General features: G+C 43.0%; 1 protein-coding gene across 1 annotated transcript in view; it reads right to left on the reverse strand.

The window, feature by feature from the left end:
- The window catches only part of LOC119462064 (relaxin receptor 1), a 73,035-nt gene that overhangs the window by 2,216 nt on the left and 50,868 nt on the right, over positions 1-19,951 (reverse strand). Inside the window, exons 5-19 of the mRNA XM_049672411.1 lie at positions 17,530-17,601; positions 15,291-15,362; positions 14,830-14,901; positions 14,154-14,225; positions 13,522-13,593; positions 12,688-12,759; positions 12,533-12,604; positions 10,346-10,414; positions 9,126-9,197; positions 7,703-7,774; positions 7,114-7,312; positions 5,408-5,819; positions 3,359-3,586; positions 2,404-2,645; positions 1,260-1,430 (exon numbers count right to left, since the gene is read on the reverse strand). Coding sequence (XP_049528368.1) covers positions 1,296-1,430; positions 2,404-2,645; positions 3,359-3,586; positions 5,408-5,819; positions 7,114-7,312; positions 7,703-7,774; positions 9,126-9,197; positions 10,346-10,414; positions 12,533-12,604; positions 12,688-12,759; positions 13,522-13,593; positions 14,154-14,225; positions 14,830-14,901; positions 15,291-15,362; positions 17,530-17,601 — 1,933 coding nt within the window. The 3' untranslated portion in view covers positions 1,260-1,295. The remainder of the gene's footprint in view (positions 1-1,259; positions 1,431-2,403; positions 2,646-3,358; positions 3,587-5,407; positions 5,820-7,113; positions 7,313-7,702; positions 7,775-9,125; positions 9,198-10,345; positions 10,415-12,532; positions 12,605-12,687; positions 12,760-13,521; positions 13,594-14,153; positions 14,226-14,829; positions 14,902-15,290; positions 15,363-17,529; positions 17,602-19,951) is intronic.

The raw sequence follows: 19,951 nt of genomic DNA on the forward strand, positions 1-19,951 counted from the left end.
GATCACCACACAGCTGATGAATGTGCACACAGGCCGGATCAGTATATGACAAGGAGCGGCAATTGATCCATCAACAATGAGTCCGACTCATTACTTCTTTGCGATTGTCTTTTTTCATGACATTTTGTTTTAGTGATAACGTTTCTATGTGAGCGACATTTTTATTCGTTCTGCTGTGAACCAACTTATCTCAGCATGAGTAAAGACTACTGATACAGAAGCTAATAGATCGCTCATGCTTGTCACAGGTCGTGCACTGACTCTACATTGCGCGTCATATATGTATGCACGTATTTACAACTTGCTCTCAAATTCTTACTGCGTTGTGTGCGTGTCTAAGCGATCGCCAAGGCTTTAATTATTTCTGGTTCGCGACTATGTTGCTCTCTCTTGTAGCGCTTTTGTTTTGGGATAGCGAACTCTTCCATAGACCAGACTTCCCATGCTGCTGGAGTTATGAAACACCGGTGCGACTGAAGTCATAGTTTCCTACCAAAATCACTAGAGACAAATCTGGTGCTGTAGTTGTTCAGTCATCATGGAAAATGATTAGTAATGCATAGATTTTGCTACAATTTGGCGTGGCGTCATTGAGGAAGCAAACTGCAGCGTAAAACATTATTCTTCCTGCTTCAGGTGCGGTACATTCTAATCACACGGCATTTATTTGGAACAGTGGATTGTTTAAAGTTGACAGCCACTTAATTCTTTTATGTAATTTCGACTGCATAAATAACTCTCAAAACTTCTGAGTATGCCTGTTACCAGACCTGGATGGCTTTGTGCGAGTGACAATCACCGTTTGCGTCTGTTTTAGTTATTTTAAACGGTTCTTTTTAAGGAGAATATTAAACTGGACGAGTCGGCACTGGTTTGTGTTTGAAGAGTAGCGTGCGAAAACGTACACACCACGAAACAAAAGAGAAAGCACGACGGAAGCGCTCAAGCGTCAATACTTTTTATCATTAACGTTGTCCGAACAATACACGGTACAAATTCGAGTGAACTATGTTAGGCACTGCCACACAAATAATTTGAGTCGAATACAAGGTTAAAACAAGAACCGAGAAAGGCTGTTCGAAGCCCTAGGGATGATGCTTAGACAAATTCATGTATTAGCCATCGTTCTTGTGTTAACGAGGCGCTGACCGGAGTCGCGTGTAGACCACAGCGCGACATTGCCCTCTAGCGATTTTGGTATGTGAAACTATTTGACTGAAACAAGCATTGGCCAAATGCTGGCGGCAAACGTTACTCACTGGTCTGCTCTGCGCTGGTGCGTCGGCGTCACTTTCCTACACAAAGTCTTCGCGCCGTTGGAAGGCCTTGCCATGCTGCGCAATCTGTTCGCACAATGCGATGTGTCGCGCCTGAGTGAGCACGCAGTGCGGCCTCAGCGGTGACGATGGCCTCAGGGGTCCGATCGTGAGCTGCGAAACGGTACAAAACGTGCAATCCAGGCTTCAGGCACGGATTGGGAGCCTCTGTGACTCCACACTATAACGCCTATGTCAGGCCCCGAGGTCATGCAAAAGGAGATTAAAACTTTTCACCTGTCGCCTTCTTTCAGTTCTATTGCGTTTTACTTTACAAAAAGCCAATAACATTACACAGAATTCGGCATTGTTAGTAATGCTCCTGCATTTGCAAATGAGATCGAAATTAGAAGACCTAAGGGCGCTTTAACGTAAAGCTATTCCTTTATGATTTTATTCCAATCTCCTGACTTCAATTTAAGCACTACCCGCAACATTGTCTGAGCAGGCTTTCGTCGTCTTTTTTGTCTTCCTCCTCGGGAAAATCTTTATTTTCAGTTACACGCTCAAGTAGCTGATTTACTGCGCCATCGTGCACTATTTTTTTTTTGTGAATATTGTTGTTTATTCCATATATTAATAATTTGCCCTTAATTTAGGTGGACTAACCGGAAGCCAAGTTGCTGAAACCTATCCATCGGGGCCACGCAGTCAAGACCATCTTATCCATCCCCGCTCTGGCTCACGACAAAGTAGGTGCTCAAACTACGAGACCTTGTTATTCGTGAAAACTGAACATGTGAAAACTGAACATGCTCTGACATCACGAAATGTCCCTGCATGTCTAGCTTATTCCCGCTTCACAAAGTCGGTTTTGAAGAACTATGCAACAATTAAGCGCGTGATACGAACCCCTGTTATTCGCTTTAGGGTGCACATCGAACCGCGAAATCCTTGCTGACTATCCGAGACGCAAGCTTTCGATCGGCTCCCTACGCATCCGTGTATCCGTAGGCCTAGCAGCTATCTGCTCGCTTAAAGGCGGGTCCGCTGCCACCAACCTGCTAGAGGACCCAGGATTTCGCAGAACGTCGGTCTCTACTGTGGCGAAAGCGGTGAAACGGGGAAAGCGTAGTGGGAAGCTCACGTCAGAGCTTGTTGAAGGAAAGTGGCGCTTGAAGCTCCGGTCGTAGGGCAGCGAGGACCAGGACTGCGCCGAGTGGCGCTCGGCCGACGCCTGCCGGCACTCGCGCAGCTTGGCCAGGAAGCAGTGCAGCTGCTGCTTGAACAGCCGCGTCGTGAGCGTGTACAGCACGGGGTTCAGGGCAGTGTTCACTGGCAGGAGGAACACGGCGACCCAGGCGTACAGGGTCTCGTCGATGGGAATCCCTGCGTCACGGTAGGCGCAACGGTGTTCTAGCAAATCGGTCTCGTCATTGGAACCGGTCGGTCATTTGAATAATATTTTTAAAAAAATATTGGAAGCCCCCGCTCACTCTCAATTCAGAATAGCTAACGATTTCTTGATCCAACTGAGGGGGAAAGAACGAGACAAAACTTGATTGAATTGGAGTCGAGAAATTTGTAGTCGGCCACGCCATGCTTTCGTTTCATGCAAGAGATTGTTTTACAGACGTCGTATCAATGTTCTTATTGAAAACGATCACCGCACGCATTCGTCATTGTCGCCGTAAATTAAATGCGAATCAGTTACACAACACTTCTTAAAGAATCAGGAAAGCGCGTTTAGCTTCCCGCTTGTTTACCTTTTTGACCTGACTATTTTTGGTCATCACCTTACGGCACATATCGTGTACTCGAAAGGGCAGGTAGAGTTGGATATTAGAAAAATGAATGCTTGCTTTATTAATTTACGAGCGAGTACGCCGTGTTGATGCGCTGTTTGGTATGCAGTAATTATATGGTGTATATATAAATAGGTGGCTTGGTTTAAGCCTGGCTACTTGTAATTGTCGACTACAAATGTTGGCGGAATTCATCCGATGGTGAATACAGGATGAATACTACGCGCGACACATCGCAAAGCGCGCGCACACAGTTTGCTGTTGTATTTCAAAGGAGACGAAGTCAACTACACACACCTGCGATGGCGATGATCTTGATGATGACTATGGGCATCCAGCACATGAAGTCAGTGCCCACGATGAATGCGAAGCGTTTGGCGATAGCGCGGTCGTGTAGCTGCTGAGTTGAGCGCAGGCCAACTTTCGAGTGTTTGATGGTGACGAACATGCTCAGGTAGGCATAAGCGATGAAGCTGAACGCGATGGTGTTCACCGTGCAGAACACAAACGCCGAGTATTCCCAACCTGTGTGAAAAAAACAAAAAAAAAAAAAACAAATTGCGAACGTTCCTGCCATTGCAGGCAAATCCCGTGGCCGATTTACTAAGGAGAAAGTGACAGAAGCCCATATACCCTTTAGCAATGCACGCTTATGGAAAGACCGTCGGTCCATCATTTACTTGTTTTGCTTGTTAGCAGACTCACTTGGTGGGTGATACAGTAGCGTATGACCTACGAGTTAGGCTGCGTTTAGAAAGTTTATTTTTATTCGGCCAAATCACGTGCATTAGAGCTCACTAAATCTGGTTCCCACCCACAAGTACTGCGTGCTTAGGTGTGGCAGTGAATGTGGTTAACCTTCGAAAACCAATAAACATATATTATTATTATTTTAAAATGGAAACAAATCAATGCAAATTTGGACTCGAGAAGTTGTACGCGTTTGAGCGTTTCAGAGCGCAGCTCTTAGGCGCCCGTTCCTGCGGCGAGCGTCGGCGTTGTCCTTCGTAGCCGAGCGAACGAGCACAGCGAAGGATGAAAGCGAACGCGGAGTGCAGCGGGAGATGAAAGACGGCGATAGCGAAGACAGCGCGAGGCGGAAAGCGGAGGAGGAGGGTATGGCGAAAGCGTGAGAAGAAAAGCGTAGTGCCACGCAAGACGGACTTTGTGGCGACGATGGCTACGAGATGGCGCCAGAGTAACGCGCATCGTCTGTATGGAAACAAAGCGCTGCATCGCGCCCACGCACTACCTCTCGCGATCTCCCGATTTGCGAGGCAGTCGCGCCACACTTCGCTCCGTTTGCAACGTGCCGAGCGAGACAAGGGGTGGGGGTAATCAAAATATGCAAAAAAGTTGCGGCTTGCTGCATACTTAGTACTGCGAGCACTAAAGGGCTGGCATTCTCAGAGAGGTGTGGGGGAGGGGGGGGTCAGCCTTTTCCTCTAGATCCGTCAGTGTACCTGACAAGAGAAATTGGCAGCGATAGCAACTAAAGTGTATTCCATGCACTTTTTCTTTATTCCGTTGCAGCTATGATATTTACCTCGCAAAAATCCCCCCCCCCCCCCCCCCCCACAAAAAGAAAGATTGTTCACACAAGCTATTCAGTATCACCCCAAAATGGATACTAAAACCAAAAATGACTTGAGCCGTGTTAGTAAATGAAAAAAAAATGTTAGCAAAAGTGACAGATGGCTTGAAGTTCCCGCATCAGCTAGTTGTTACGACATGAATTTTGTCACCGTCTGCTCGGACTTAAATTTTTATCGGCAAAAATGAGTTGCATCGTATTCTGGAAGAACATATGGCTGAACTTATGAGGCTTCAAGAACTTTCGCTGAACCACAACGGCCAAAATGCGAACAAATACTTTGTTATCCGCGACGTCACAGTGACGTGCCGACACCGGGGTGTCGGAGCGAATTTCGAAAACAACTTTCAGCGTCATTTTTTTCTTCTAATGAACAACGTATGACCGCGATATCAACGAAACTAGAGTTCTTGAAGAATACTTTCTCAGTCTAAACTAATTCAATGTTACTCTTCAGTGTTTCTTTAAGGTCGATTGTGTTGGCCGGGGTACAAACAAGCACCCTTTATACACCCATAAAGACACTAGAATGTTTATCACTTGTAGCGTGTACCTTTTAACAACATTTTTTTTTCTTTTTTTAGCCTACAAAGAACACTGGGCTGGAAAGAATGAGGCAGACACAGCGCTATAATGCTGTGTCCAAGTCTTTTCTTTCAGTCCTGGGTTCTTCTTTGCGCGCTCAAAAGAAAAAAAACAAGGTGTTACTATGGATTATCAACATGCTCAAGCATATTCTTTTTGAAGTGTACCTTTTGTTCCTGGGTCGTGAATGTGCAATGGCAAGCAGACGCCGTTGCTCCCGTAGAAGTCTGATCCGTAGTAGTCCGGCCACAACATGGGAACGGCAGCCATGAGCAGCGTCGTGAGCCAGACGCAGATCATGCAGCAGGTGGCCGACCGCAGCGTGCGCTTCTTGATGGACAGCGGGTACAGGATGGAGACGAACCTGTCCACCGTGATGACGGTCAGCGTGAATACGGACGCCTCGCTGCTCACCGTCGACAGCAGGCCGGACGCACTGCAGCCCCACGAGTGGCGCCACCGGTAGTCGTGTCGGATGTACTCGCCTCGAAACTTGACGTCGTGCGTCGCTATTACCAGCAGGTACACTCCCATGAGGAGGTCGGCGAGCGCGAGGTTCTTGATGTAGAAGGAGTGCACCTGCGATTTGCACAGAGTGACACGCTGCTTTTAGAGAGGTTTGTGTTCCGCCTAATACTGAGCCCTCTGTCGTGCGGAATTGTGTTAACGCGAAGCCTTCTTTGCGAACCTTCCCCGAATTTCCTGATTGTGGCTGCTGGGTGCTGCCTGCTGTTTTGCCGAGCAGCTCATATTTAAACCAACAGAAATACGTGCAAGATGGTGGGTCTATAGTCTCAGTCCTCTAGCAGAGCCGTCCGATGCTCTAACCATTAGGCCACAACGCACTCGCGTACCTTTGTCGCCCCAACGCTAACTATAACTCTTTGCGATGAACGCCACGTGTGTCACATTGCGTAGCGCGGGTGCGCTAGAGCACACGTGCGCGCGACAGCTTCCTTTACGCCAAAGATGCAGCAAAGAAATGGGCAGACATAACATTTCACTAAATGCTTTGCGAGAGCCTAACTCCACGTAGATTCCAAGATGTGCTTTGGATCTGCATAATTACTTTTTGTTTTGCATTTTCTGTATGTGCATCGTTCGTTTATTTTAATTTTTATTGTGTGTGTGCTGTATCCAAAATATATTACACGTCACTTCGCAGTCCGTGCTTTTTTTTTTTCCTTGACACCTGATTAGGAAGAGTTTGTTGTTACTTCTCCTATCAGCACGCGGCACCTTGCACCCAAGCGCAGCATTGATCATAATGGGAAATAAAGTGCTCTGCTGCATAGTAGGAACGAATTAAGGAGCAGAAACGATGGTAAAGCAGCCAAGGAACGATAGAGAATGCTCATGAACAGGTGATGTAAGAGTGTTTATCTATTTTTGAAAATCAAGTTAGGGTAGCGACCGTGCCGCGCAAATGACGGGGGTCTCTATTCACAAAGCACAATGCACGCTATACTAGTTTGGAAAAAGGGGAGCCACCTAATCGTTGTATCCATCTTATTGGCATTGTCGAATATAAAATCAAAGCTCTTAGAAACAAAACGCTTCATGAATTTGGCCCAGGGGTATAATTAACAAAACTTCTGGTTTTCGCGAACGCCACCAGTGATAACTACATATTGGTTATCACAATTTTGATTGACGCCTGTCCTTACGAACCATTACTTCGGTAGAACTGCTTTATGATTACGGGATAAAAAGACTCAGGAGATAGAAGAAAAGTGAAGACTAAACAGGGTGCAAGGCATTAAATGATAGAAGAAGGTGCACACTTCATGCGTTAGATCGTAAAATAAATCAAAGTGATAAAAGAAAACAGGTTTAGCGAATCGGAAGCCCCAGCGAGTGCGTTTGTGGTTACCTCGTTGTGTTCTCTGAACATGACCCTTCCGACGAGGACCAGTAAGTTCCCGCCGCAGGCAATGATGGCCACAATCCAAACAGCTATGCGTAGAACGACGTTGTCCAGCAGATGCGCCAGGCTGCTGATGCCATCCCCACGGGGCTCACAGACTCGAACGTGCAGAGCCATCGAACACATGCTGAACTCGCTGAAGTAACTGCACATAGAGAGACAACGCTTAGCTGCGTATAGACACCGACGCCAATAGATGACAGTAGAGTGACACAGCCAATACCAATGTTTATATGCGCATTTGACCAGAGAAGGCTCCTTTCTTGCTCACAAATAACACAGCTTGAGGAATAGAAAGTATAATTCCAAGAATAATCTTAGAAAGGATGAAACTACGTGGTATAGTGATGGTTTGAACTAAGTTATTTCCGAAGAGAATGCTCTAATTTGTAATTTAGAAGCATTTTTAATATTCTTAGTTTATGAGGTGTTCCTTCGCAGCAACACACTTGCACTTATTGCCTTTATTTGATTATAACTGGACCATGCCCAAAATAAAGAAAAGTGGAATGCCTTTAACAGCATCGATGCTTACATGTGCGTCAGATTCTGCAGGTGCGCGAAGACTTGTGGTGAGCAGCTGCGAAGCGTGTTCTTCTTTATGTTTCTGGAAGAAAACCGAAAGTTATATTACTTATTCTGTGTGTGCTTATTATTCAGCATTTCTGAGTGGCTACAAAGCTAGAAGAACATCCCGACAGTTTCACACCACTGGTTATCACGCGCTCTCTCTCTCTCGTTGTGTAGGCTAAAGCGTGTTTCTACAATGTCTTGGCAAACAATAATTTAAATATTCTAAAAATGACGAATAAGCGCGCGTTATCATTGCCTTGAGAAGACGTACTAAGGAAAGTAGCGTGTGGTCGCATTTTGTAAAACGGTTGTTAAATTTTTTTCTTGTCTCTCTTATCTTCACTGGCTCGCACAAAGCCGTGCCCCAGCTATCATTGTAATCAGCACTCGCTGCGACGAGTAATAAGAAAGTTTGGCAGTGCGTCCATCCTTTAGAGATGATTGGTGAATTTGATGCTATTAGCAATCTAAGTGATGATAAAAAGTGCTGAGTCACGGTCATAGTTTGGTGAATGAAGGATGACTTGCAAAAATTACTGCATAATATCGGTTCAGAGTGATGATGACTCGGCAAAAAAGTGGTCGTCGTGTCATTGAGTAAGCGGCGCTCGCGCTTACGCGTTCAAGTCATCTTAGTTGTAGCATAAGGGACCCCTAGTAATTTTTGTCTCATTAGTGCATCTTAAACAAACTTGTGTATCCCAGACAACCACGGACTTTATTTCAACCAAAACGTTTTGATACATGTTCACCTGTTTTCTTTAGGTATTACCTACGCATAAATTTACGCTTAAAAAGTTATGATATATAATAAACCAAGTGAAAAAGGCGTAGGCGCCGCCATCAAATGGTGCCCGCAACTCCTCCATTTATTTTCATCTCAAGAAAAAAAAACAGGAAATGATTGATACAAAATACATTTGCAAAATGAGGTTTAAAGCGCCAAGAATAATTTTATTGATGACAAACGAATGAAGAAACAAACAATCGAGCGAACGAATGAACAAGAATAAAATGCGCAATCCCTTTAGGCGGGTGAAAAGGTGCTGCCGTTGTTTCGCAAAATGAAGTGAACAATATGTGGACGAGATCAATTTGATCGCCTCTTCGTACACTATGCTCAGTAAATTATAAATGTAATTAAAGAAAGAAAAAGAAAAGTACGCGATTTGTTAAACTACGTGCTGAGAAGCGTGCTTCTCCACACAAAGAAACTTATGACGGAGAAGCCAAATCAACAGTCGTATTTAGCTATCAGCGCGCACACGCTCCTAGGCCGGCATGTAGTAGAGCTTTGTAGGTGTTTTCGAAGCGCCACATTCATGATGGAGCCTTCAAAAAATAAACAGCTTAAATGTCGAAAACTTAAACCTTCCAATGCTTACAGTGATTGCAGCCGCTTCAGCGGTTGAAAGGTTTCAGGAGGAACGAAGTCCAGCAGGTTGCCTTCCAGATCTCTGTAATATCACAAGAACATCTTGTTTACCAGGCAGCTTATAATGTGACATTGGTAACTGCAAATATCAGCTACCTAGATAACTTAGCAGTTCGTGTGCTGCTCTGTCAGGACTGAAAATCAACTCGCGTTGCTTACAGTTCTTCATAAAACATCTCAACCAGAGTGCATCGTTTCATAAAATAACGTTGCCTAAACGTTGTAGAGGAATTGAGCGGACTAGGGACAGCAGTGAGTATAAAAAAAAAGTACATTATGCTATTGGCAGCTGCATAAGTCGAAAACGAGCTTGTTTTAACTTTTGTGCAGTCGTGCTAGTAAACTGTTCGTAACTATGATGTCGGTGGTTCATTTGTTATTTCTTTGATGGGGAGAAAATCATTGCCCGCATACATGGCAGCCCTTCAATGCTTTCATGAATGCATGAAAGTCAGGCCCGCAACATGTACGCTTGCTTTATTCCTTACCATTGTTGGGTGCTCTTGCAGTGTTGGCGGTCAGTACAGAATAGCAGCGAGTGTTGGTTATTCAGCAATGAACGAATGCAATATTTCGCAGAAGAACGGCAATTTTGCAGCGTATGCAAATCGCCAGGAGCCACGTGTAACTTAAAAGCTAATTCAACGTCTTGACAGCACCAAGTCATTTCGATCTTCCACCTGCAGTACACCTTTCGTGAGAAGCTATTCCCAGTGTTACTGAAGCACTGAAATTCATTTCTACAGGGGACGTGGGCCACAGATTCTTCTACTTCCTATCGCCAATGGGGAAGACACCTGAAAACAATTTCGCGGATTCTTTTAGGCATTCACCATCGATCTTCTTTTATTTCCAAGGCAAAATGTGAGATGAGGTGAGGTGAAGTGAGGTCGGTGTTGGCCGGAGGTCGACCAAGCCTTTAGAATGTTTGCCGGTAATTTCTCCGCCGGGGCGTCCTATTTTGAAACTAGTAGTTAAGAGTAGTAGTTGAAAAATTAGGCTGCGCCTCACGAATTAGGGGGTTATCGGGGGCACAACAAAAGTCTAAGAATTATAGCACAATAATTTTTTACAGGAGCGCAAAGGGGAAACTGTATCATGCGTCATCAACGCCACCTGCCTACACCGACACCAGGAGAATCTGTCATAGGATTTACGTCATTTGCTTACATGTTGAGCAGTTCTTCCAACCCGAGGAATGGTGTTTCGAGGACGCGAATCTTGTTGTACGCCAGGTTTCTGAAAGGAGACGTACAAATTACCATGATGCACGTAATCAGGAGAGGCTGACCTCAGCAGTTAGTGATAAGGGACGCACTTCTCAAGCTTACATTCAATTTTCTAACAGCATGCGGTTCATAATTAACTGGCCCTACTCGCAGTGGTCGCTTAGTGCCCATGACAGGGTTCGACGTCACGGGCTCCTTCACATGCCATTTCACCGCGTATGCCGATGGAAGCAGAACACAAAAACCTTTACAATTGAATTTACACACACATTAATTCCTCAGGTAAGCAAATCGAGAGAGCCCTTGGCTACAGGAGCTGCTCATAATCAAGCGGTTTCTTCAAGACGTTCAAAAATAAATATTTATTCGTCTTCCCACATCTTCATCCTCCTCCTCCTATTATTATTATTATTATTATTATTATTATTATTATTATTATTATTATTATTATTATTATTATTATTATTATTATTATTATTATTATTATTATTATTATTTCACTAGCACTGTTCTCCACACTTTATTGAATTTTCTTATTTTATAAACTGCCTCTCGTGTGTATTCCCTTTAATTCCCTTTGTTTGCTGCTGCGTCATAAAGCTATTTTTTCTCCAAAGTGGGCATTCATCATAATACGGTCGACAATGCCACCACTACAGTTTTTCTAATGAACCACAGCACTGTTTATCAGAAGCCAAAAGGGTAAGAAAGAAAGAATGACACAGTATTTCTTGTGTGTACCGAGAGAAGAGTCACCTCGTACTAAAATAGAAACCAGTAAGGCTGCGAGCTTCGAGTCGTCGCGAACGCTGGGAGACCGGAGAAGTGCGGCTCGGTTTGCTCAGAGGACTCCTCGCTCGTATGTCACGTCAGGCTTTGTGCCGTTCTCAAAAATAGGCGCGGCCCGGTACCCGAACGTGACGTGGATCGCGCAGGGAGTCTCACTTAATGAGTCTCGCTTAACGTCCCTTTCTATCACGTTCAGTCGACACTTGATGGGAGCAGCCTCCGCGTTGGCTGCGTGGCTTTGGCGTTCTGCTGCTGAGGGTGCGGGTTCAATTCGCTATCGCGGCGGCCACATTTGCATGGGGGTTCAATGCATAAACACTTCTCCATTTAGATTTTGGTGAAACCTGCAGGAAAATCTATCTATCTATCTATCTATCTATCTATCTATCTATCTATCTATCTATCTATCTATCTATCTATCTATCTATCTATCTATCTATCTATCTATCTATCTATCTCTCTCTCTCTTTCTATATATATATATATATATATATATATATATATATATATATATCTAATCATAAATTACTGCGACATCAATGACTAGAGATCCGTAGAATTTCCCCTAAACCATTTTCATACAAGGCACGCCATTGCAGTTTTTCAGAAATGAGCTGAATGACATTTCACTGTGACGGAAATGACAGCACAGCATAAGGCGCAACATTGCTTCCTCGCAACGGTATAAAGCTGCATGGCTCCTTTCCCTTGTGTTTCAGCAGCGATTGGAGAAGGACTGGAGACCCGTTTCAACGAGTGATATGGTCCCTCGTCAGGACACCAACTCCTTTCCTTGTCGGCAGCTGTTGCCCGAGATGAAGACGAGCTTGCTTGTCGAAACGTTGTCTCCAGCCTTTCTTTGGCAACTGTTGGTCACTTCCCGCCTCCGTTCTCCCGGGAAACTTTGTCTCGTTAGGATTCCTTTTCATTCGACTAATGACCGTAGCCGAAAACGGCTCTTTTGAGCCGTTTTCATGGTTGGTCGGTGGTCAGACTCGTACGAAAGAACGAACGACCTCGTTCGTTCATTCGTTCGTTCATTCGTTCGTTCGTTCGCTCTCTCATTCTATCTCTCGATCACTCGTTCTGTCATGCTTTTTCTCGCTCGCTCTCTCTCGCTCATCTCTCTCTCTCTCGTTCTTGTTCATTCGCTTGCACTGACAATCATCGTAGATGGTTTCTGCTCGAAATATTTTTTTTTTCGTTTTGCCTCCCTATCTTTCTTTTTAATTTCTTTTCCCTTTTCTTTCTTTTTCTTTCTCTCTTTTTTCTTGCTAGGGGGGAAGGGTGACTTCTCGGGACCTTCAAAATTAGTACTGTCAAGGAAATGTTCACTTACAAGGTAAGGAGCATCGAGAGGCCACTGAAGCATGTTGATGAAAGCCGAGACAGCTTGTTCTTCGTTAGCGATCTGAAAGCAAATATTTCTGTGTTGACATCATGAGCAGGCTTCGCTAAATTCATCAGAATCTTTTTTTTTTCGCCATGACTTACAGTATTTCGAGGTTCTTCAATGGAGCGAAGGTGTCCGGGGGCAAAGTTTCGATAGAATTTTCGTCAAGCCACCTGCAAAAACAACAAGAACAATATTAATAAAGTAAATGACTGAATCTTCCGTATTCAAATGATTACGGGGTCTTGCTAGTAAATCCTAGGAATTATTAGTTAAATTTTGGTGAGAACCATGCTGTAAACTTAATGGCAATTGTTGGATTATTGCCGTCTACAAGAAACTTATCTTGCCCTTAGGTGTGGCTAAGTGCGAATGGCCTTCTTCTGCTGAGCACGTGGTCACGGATTCGATTCTCTGCCCCAGCCGCACTTGAATGGAGGTAGATTGTAAAAAGGTTCGTGTACCATTTTCTGAGTGCATGTTAACGAACTCTAGCTGGTGAAAATACCACACAGATCCCTCCACTACTGTCCATTATAAACCATGACCGGTTCCTGAATGCTAATCCTCAAATGTAATTTTGAATAAGAACATAATGTTTACGAACTCATCGCAAAAAGACTTGGCAGTTCTACACACACACACACGCACACGCACACGCACACGCAGACGCACGCACGCACGCACGCACACGGGTATTGTCACCATCAAACATGACATTAATAAAGCAGCACAGGCAGCAGAACACATTGTAAAGGTAGCTAATGTATTGACGAAGAACTGGTTTTTGCGCCTGAAGGCGCCTACAAAAATAGGGCGGTGCAGAATACGGTACCACCCTTTCGTTTTTCGGCGTCTTCTAGTGCAAAAACCAGCTCGCGATGCAAAACCAACTCGCCCAAATCACCACTTTGATTTACGAAGAAGCTACTCACAGGCTTGTGAGGCTTTCGAGGTGCCGAAAAAGCTTGTGGTGGATCCTTCTCAGGGCGCAACTTCTAAGATCTCTGTAGAGTTTTTGAAACAAAGTAAGATACTTGTATTATCTTTTTTGTTCATTTTATAAAAAAGAAAACGACAAACACATAGATAATGTAGTTTCAAAGCAAAGGCCTATGATGCTTTTCACAAAAAGCAGGCGCAGAGCTAACCGATAATAGTGACATAAAATCCGAATATCTAATCAGGGTTACGTCCCCATACAATTAAATAACGTGTGAACTTGAACTTTGAGCCACTATATAAAGGTGATTCTGAAAAAGTTATTAATACCATTTGATGCAACTGATGCCGACTGAGGAATACATAGCCGTTTAATATTTATTTCTATATTTTTTTCTGGCGATGGCACAATGCGTAGGGTAGCTAATGCGTTTGATTTATTCCACTGCAAAACGCTGTTCAAGCTTCACTTTCATTATTTTGTGCCTTGGTTTTGAACTTGAACTTGTTAAATTTGTATCGGATTTTTCTGGAGGACACTTTGTCAAAATTCTTGACAAAACATACGGTGACCTGGCAGTACACTGGATTCGCTGATGTAAAGAAATAAAAAAAAAGCACTTACAGAACGCTGAGGTTCTCAAGACCACTGAATGCTTCGGTCGATATGTCTCGGATAGCGTTGTGCGATAATACACTGAAATAAAAAAAGAAAAACACACAGCAACAACTTCTTTAAAGCAAAGCATAAATCTCTTGACCAACGCGCGGGAAACCGCAGCCGCTGTATTGTTCAAATTTTACTTGAAAATTTCACTAATTCTTGCAACGTTGACTAAATGATCTCGTCTATGAATAAAATCGGACTTTAAACGGCCGAGAGGGAAATAGAAGGCTGCGGTCGCGAGTTGAGGCTTGCCTGTGGCATGTGAAATCGGAACCCAAACTCCACTAAAGGTCGCCAAAGTAGAGACATTTAGTTTTGAGTACCCTGAAACGTTTACCGGTCAGGAACAATGGAGGGATTGTAATTTACATAAATTGAGCAAGTGGCCTTGTTTAACACAATTGGTATTGTGAGTCGTTTTTGGTGTGGCCCTGAATAGATCATCGCTTTATGTGATGATTTACTTAATTTCTCCTTTCAGCTTCCGTTATATAGCTCACAGCAACAATTTGCACTGTATTATATTTACACATTCTGCTACTTGTCGCTTTGTGCGTCGTACTTATGTAAGTTTGCATTTGAGCTTTACCCTTATCTTGAAAGAAATAATTTGATGTGCGTCGAGTATACTTACAGATTTTCCAGTTCTTTGCTTCCTTGGAAAGTGTAGTCACGAAGCCAAACGATGTCGTTTCCCATGAGGTACCTGGCACAGGAAAACATTTATTGAGCGTCTCAGTAAGCAATATTGAAGCCTGGCTTAAATGTATGATAAGAAAATCAAGCTTTTCAGCGAACAGTTTTCACGAGCAAGTGAGATATATTTCTTTTTTTTTCGTTTTGTTTTCTTTAACCATGCATTCAACAAGCAATAATTTGAAATTAAACTATTGTGGGATTTGAGTGCGTGTGGGCAGGTTTCTTCATCATACCGAATGACCCGATTTCTCACGATCAACAAAATTTCTTCTTCCTCATGCGATGTACGGTGCTTCGCCACGAATAAGCATCATCTTCTTTTGCTTGTCACCCAAAAGACCGGTGCTCCGAAAAGAAGCGCATGCTTATTTTCCCAATGTCGGACTGCGTACTTACACTTCTTTCAAGCTCGGAAGATTCTCAAACACTTTTTCAGAGAGCTCTTCGACTTTCGATGAGGACAATGACCTGAGATGAAGGTAGAGAGTGCAGTTGTCAGTAACTTCTGCTGCACAACGTTGTGCTCACCTGTCTAAGAACAGCATTAAAAAACGACTCAGTTCAAACACTGTGCTGTCACTAAACTTGTAAATAATATTTTAAAGCCCTTTTCGCGCTTTTTCGCAAGAAAAAAAATTGTGATTACAGTAAATATTTCAATGAAAGTCCTTATCGCAGCGGCTATGACATCAGCGTATGACGTGAGACATTTGATGATGATATATGGATTTTATTCGCACAAGGGCCAGGCATCGCTAGACATTTCCCCTGCTTTCACGGAACAGTCGTTTTCTTCGGATATAGCACAAACAAATACGGGTCTTTTATTTTATTTGGTTATCATATTGGTAGAAACTTACTGTTTTTTTATAATCAAGATTTCACTATTATTGGTGAATAATGCCAACAATTTGTGACGTCAGCGAAAGCTAACACAGGAATTTGAATGCGGTGTCACCACCAGGTCTTGCGCTTTATACGATGTGGTCTCGCGTACCAAATCTGCGCTGTCGTTAAAACTTTGCAAGTTTTTTTTTAATATTACCGCGCGGCCCTTCAAATAATTTCCTCCACGAGTAGGCCTGTTGGCATAACAAGCTTATTTTCGAGCGCTAAATTTAGAATATTTCGCCAGACACGAGCTATACCATTACGAATAGTCCCTGCGAACTGCCGCGGGCAATTTTTTTTGTCATCTGCGGTCCATTAGTGGTGTCTAGACATATTGACAGATAACGCACGTGCCTATGACCGCATTAAGCAAAATTAATCACGAGCTCGAGCGCGTTAACAACAATTTCCCGGGCATTGATTTTTCTTCTGATGACTATCACTGATGTTTTTTTTTTCGCTGCTTTATTGCTTCGGATTATTGCTTTACCGCCTCCAGATATGGACAGGAAATGAATGTGGCAGCCCCGTAAAGCCGACAAAAAGCTGTTCCTACAGAAAAAAATGCTATGTTGCCATTGGCGCGTCGAAAGCAGCTACTTGCACAAGCGTGTCTTCTGTTGCCGCAAATTAGTATGCGCATAAACCGAACTTTTCTCTTTTTTTCTTTTCTTGTACGTCAAAGTGGGCTTTCTCTTCACATCAAGGTACGCGGCGTAAAGGAAAAATAAAGGCTTCGATAAGTGCCATCAACGGCTGATTTATTACTCGCGGTCCCCGAGAGAGGTTGTTGCGAGGACGAGATTGACAAAATGGAACTCCGGATGGAGGTCGCGAATGCGTCTACCACGATGGCAAAATAAGGTTTGCGCTAACGCTGGCGAAAACAAACGCGAGATGCCGGGAGCACTCCGAGTGCTCTCACGAGAACGCACGAAATGCGGCTGTAACGGTTGACCTCCGTGAAGAAATAAGTAAAGATAAGCCAAAGAACACTCCTGCAGGCGTGGCACGTGGCGTTGACGGAAGGACTGTACGAGTGGGAGATGTGTGAGAGGGATGCAAGAAAAGCAAGGTTCGATATTCACGTCGTTTCCGACTGCTTGGCACTTCTTTCTCTTGCACATATAAAACTTATCTTAATTTCCCTTCTCTATGCCTTTCGCGCGTAATCTGCATGAAAGCCTTGAAGAGGCACGCCAGAAATGCAAGCTTCAAAACAATATTTTCCAGCAGGAAGCAGTGTAAAAAAAATTGCGGACGAAGAAGGTTATTGCGCAACCTTTATTAAAGAAGTTTAGTACCCGAACCTTGAGCTCGAGCTATCCAAACTTCATGCCTGAGTACTTTGGGGCGTCTCAGGATTCTTTTTAGGTTCATTGTGTTTCAGCTTATAGTAGCGCGTTGGAGATGCACATTCTTTGTCATATTTTCTGTCTATACATTGCCATTATATTCAGACTTCGTTTAATTTTCTTCTTTGTGGTAAAAGAAGAACTCATTTAAGAACGCGCATATTTTGGAATATCTAATTAAGTTTTGGTGTTTCGCAAAGTTACGTCTTAACTGTCGCAGTTGATAACGTTTATCTTCATATTTATATGCAGACTGAATAAGAAGTCAAAATTCAAGCCTTCTACAGCGGTGTTCAACCGATCTGTCGATGACGAAGTAGCAGTTTAAAACTATCGCGATTGAGAGCTTCGTAAGTCTGTTGAACTGCGCCAATATTCACAACACTTACAGTGTCTCAAGGTACGGCATTGCAGGGAAGTCGTTCGTATGCAGCGTTGTGAAGACGTTTCCGGATAAATCCCTGCAAGAGATAGAAACTTATGCAGATTCCGCGGAAATATTGTAATATATGTGAAGCAAACCTTTCGTGAGGCAGTTAAATGCCATAAAACGAAATGCCATGCTTAAAATCTGCTTTATTTTCAACCTGTGCAACATTTGATCACGTGAAATAAGACCTGCTTATAAAGCCTTGTTCGCTTTTTGTGACACTGTGTTTTGTATTTACATCTAAATATGTGTAAAATATGTGCATGTATATCCCCCCTCCCGCTATAATGCTCTTGGAGCGAATGCGGGTTTACCTAATAGATAGATAGATAGATAGATAGATAGATAGATAGATAGATAGATAGATAGATAGATAGATAGATAGATAGATAGATAGATAGATAGATAGATAGATAGATAGATAGATAGATAGATAGATAGATAGATAGATAGATAGATAGATAGATAGATAGATAGATAGATAGATAGATAGATAGATAGATAGATAGATAGATAGATAGATAGATAGATAGATAGATAGATAGATAGATAGATAGATAGATAGATAGATAGATAGATAGATAGATAGATAAAATGTGCACCACTTGAATCTCAACTTCAATGTCAGGCAAATGTTTATGTTTATCGACTAAAGCGTGCACAAGGTATGTCGAAATGATAACACCAGTCGTCGAGAATTCGACACTGGAATGTCACTAATACGAATACCAATTACTGAAATTTCACAACTTGAATCACAATGCCCAATAATGAAAATTGAGAAAGGTGGCAAATTTCGTGCGTGCGCCTAAATGTTTCACTGAATGTAGTGTTCCTTTTCGTTACCACCTTATCTTTACAAATACCTTGCAGTAATCGAAGCATTGGCGACAGAAATGGGCTTTTCAGGAACAGGGCATAGGTAAAAATATTTGAAGCACACCGAACTACCTCCTTACAATCAGTGTGTCCTTACTATCAGCAAGCGGGCGTTTTATAATGTAGACAGGTTCGCGTTCACTTCAGAAAGCGTACTCGGTAACAAATCAATGATTGTGACCGTATTCAACACATCGGTGCTGTCTAATAGAAACAGCTGTGGACATTTCGTGGCGCCTTGTTTTCTAGTATATTTGTATACTATTTTTTTACACAATATCGTTCGTCCGCTCAGGTAACAAGTAACTTGTGATACAAATCGTGATATACAGCTTGGTATATGAGTGTAGCTAGCATTCTATCTCTATATTCCGTCTCTTCTTTCTCTTAGTCACTTATTGACGTCATCATCATCATAATTATTATCGTCATCAGCCTATTTCTATGTCCACTACAGGACGAAGGCCTCTCCCAGCGATCTGCGATTGCCCTTGTCTTGCGCTAGCTGATTCCAACTTGCGCCTACGAATTTCCTGATTTCGTAACCCTACGTAATTTTCTACCGTCCTCGGCTACACTTCCTTTGCCTTGGCACCCATTCTGTAACTCTAATGGTCCACCGGTTATCTGCCCTACGCATTATGTGGCATGCCCAGCTCCATTTTTTTCTCGCTTCTGGCGGATCAATGGCTTCAGTGGACGTAATTTATCGCGTAATATCATTTGACGCTGATCTTACACGACCTCAGTCTGGTCCTAACGCTATCACTAATGCATATCACTATCACGAGCGTAAGCAGCAGCAGATGTATTGGTCACAAAACCTGAAGGCTTCGTCGTTATCTTCTTAGCGTACGTGAGTGTCATATGCTTGCCAATGCGATTTTTTTTTTCATTTTTTTAAGAAAGCTCTTATTTCTGAAATCCACAGAGGTACATCTGAAGAACGCACCGTGACCTTGCCATAGCAAGTGCCAGAGACCAGTTTTAGACCACACATTTACCTTTCAACACCTGGTCAACAATAATTTTGACCTACTGTATCTCGCTTAGTGTTTAGAGAAACCATTTAATATTTAAATTTCTATGTACTTGAGCAAAGTAAAGAAGAACTAAAGCAATAAAACCATTCTAGGTCAAGTCTTTCTTATCTTGGTAGTTAAAGGGTTAAACTCGCTGTATACATACGGGGTCAAATTCAGAAAGATTCTCTAATTTTTCATTGAATGTACCTGCCAAGTATCACGTCATCCAATTTCAGGCAAAATCATTCTAGAGTTCCCTTTTGCAGGACGAGCTACGGTACAAAACGACTAACATACTTAATTTCAACCTTCATAAATGCACATCCAAACCCGATTACCATTGCGCAAAACTTCAGATAATTGAATGGCTTTAAACGTGTTATGAAAGCGCATTAGCTTTATTTTTATCATTAAGATTATTTTGCCGAGAAGTTCTGCTATTTCACATCTGTTATTTCACATCTTTCATATTTCTAT

Source organism: Dermacentor silvarum, chromosome 8, assembly GCF_013339745.2.
Source record: "Dermacentor silvarum isolate Dsil-2018 chromosome 8, BIME_Dsil_1.4, whole genome shotgun sequence".
NCBI lineage: Eukaryota > Metazoa > Arthropoda > Arachnida > Ixodida > Ixodidae > Dermacentor > Dermacentor silvarum.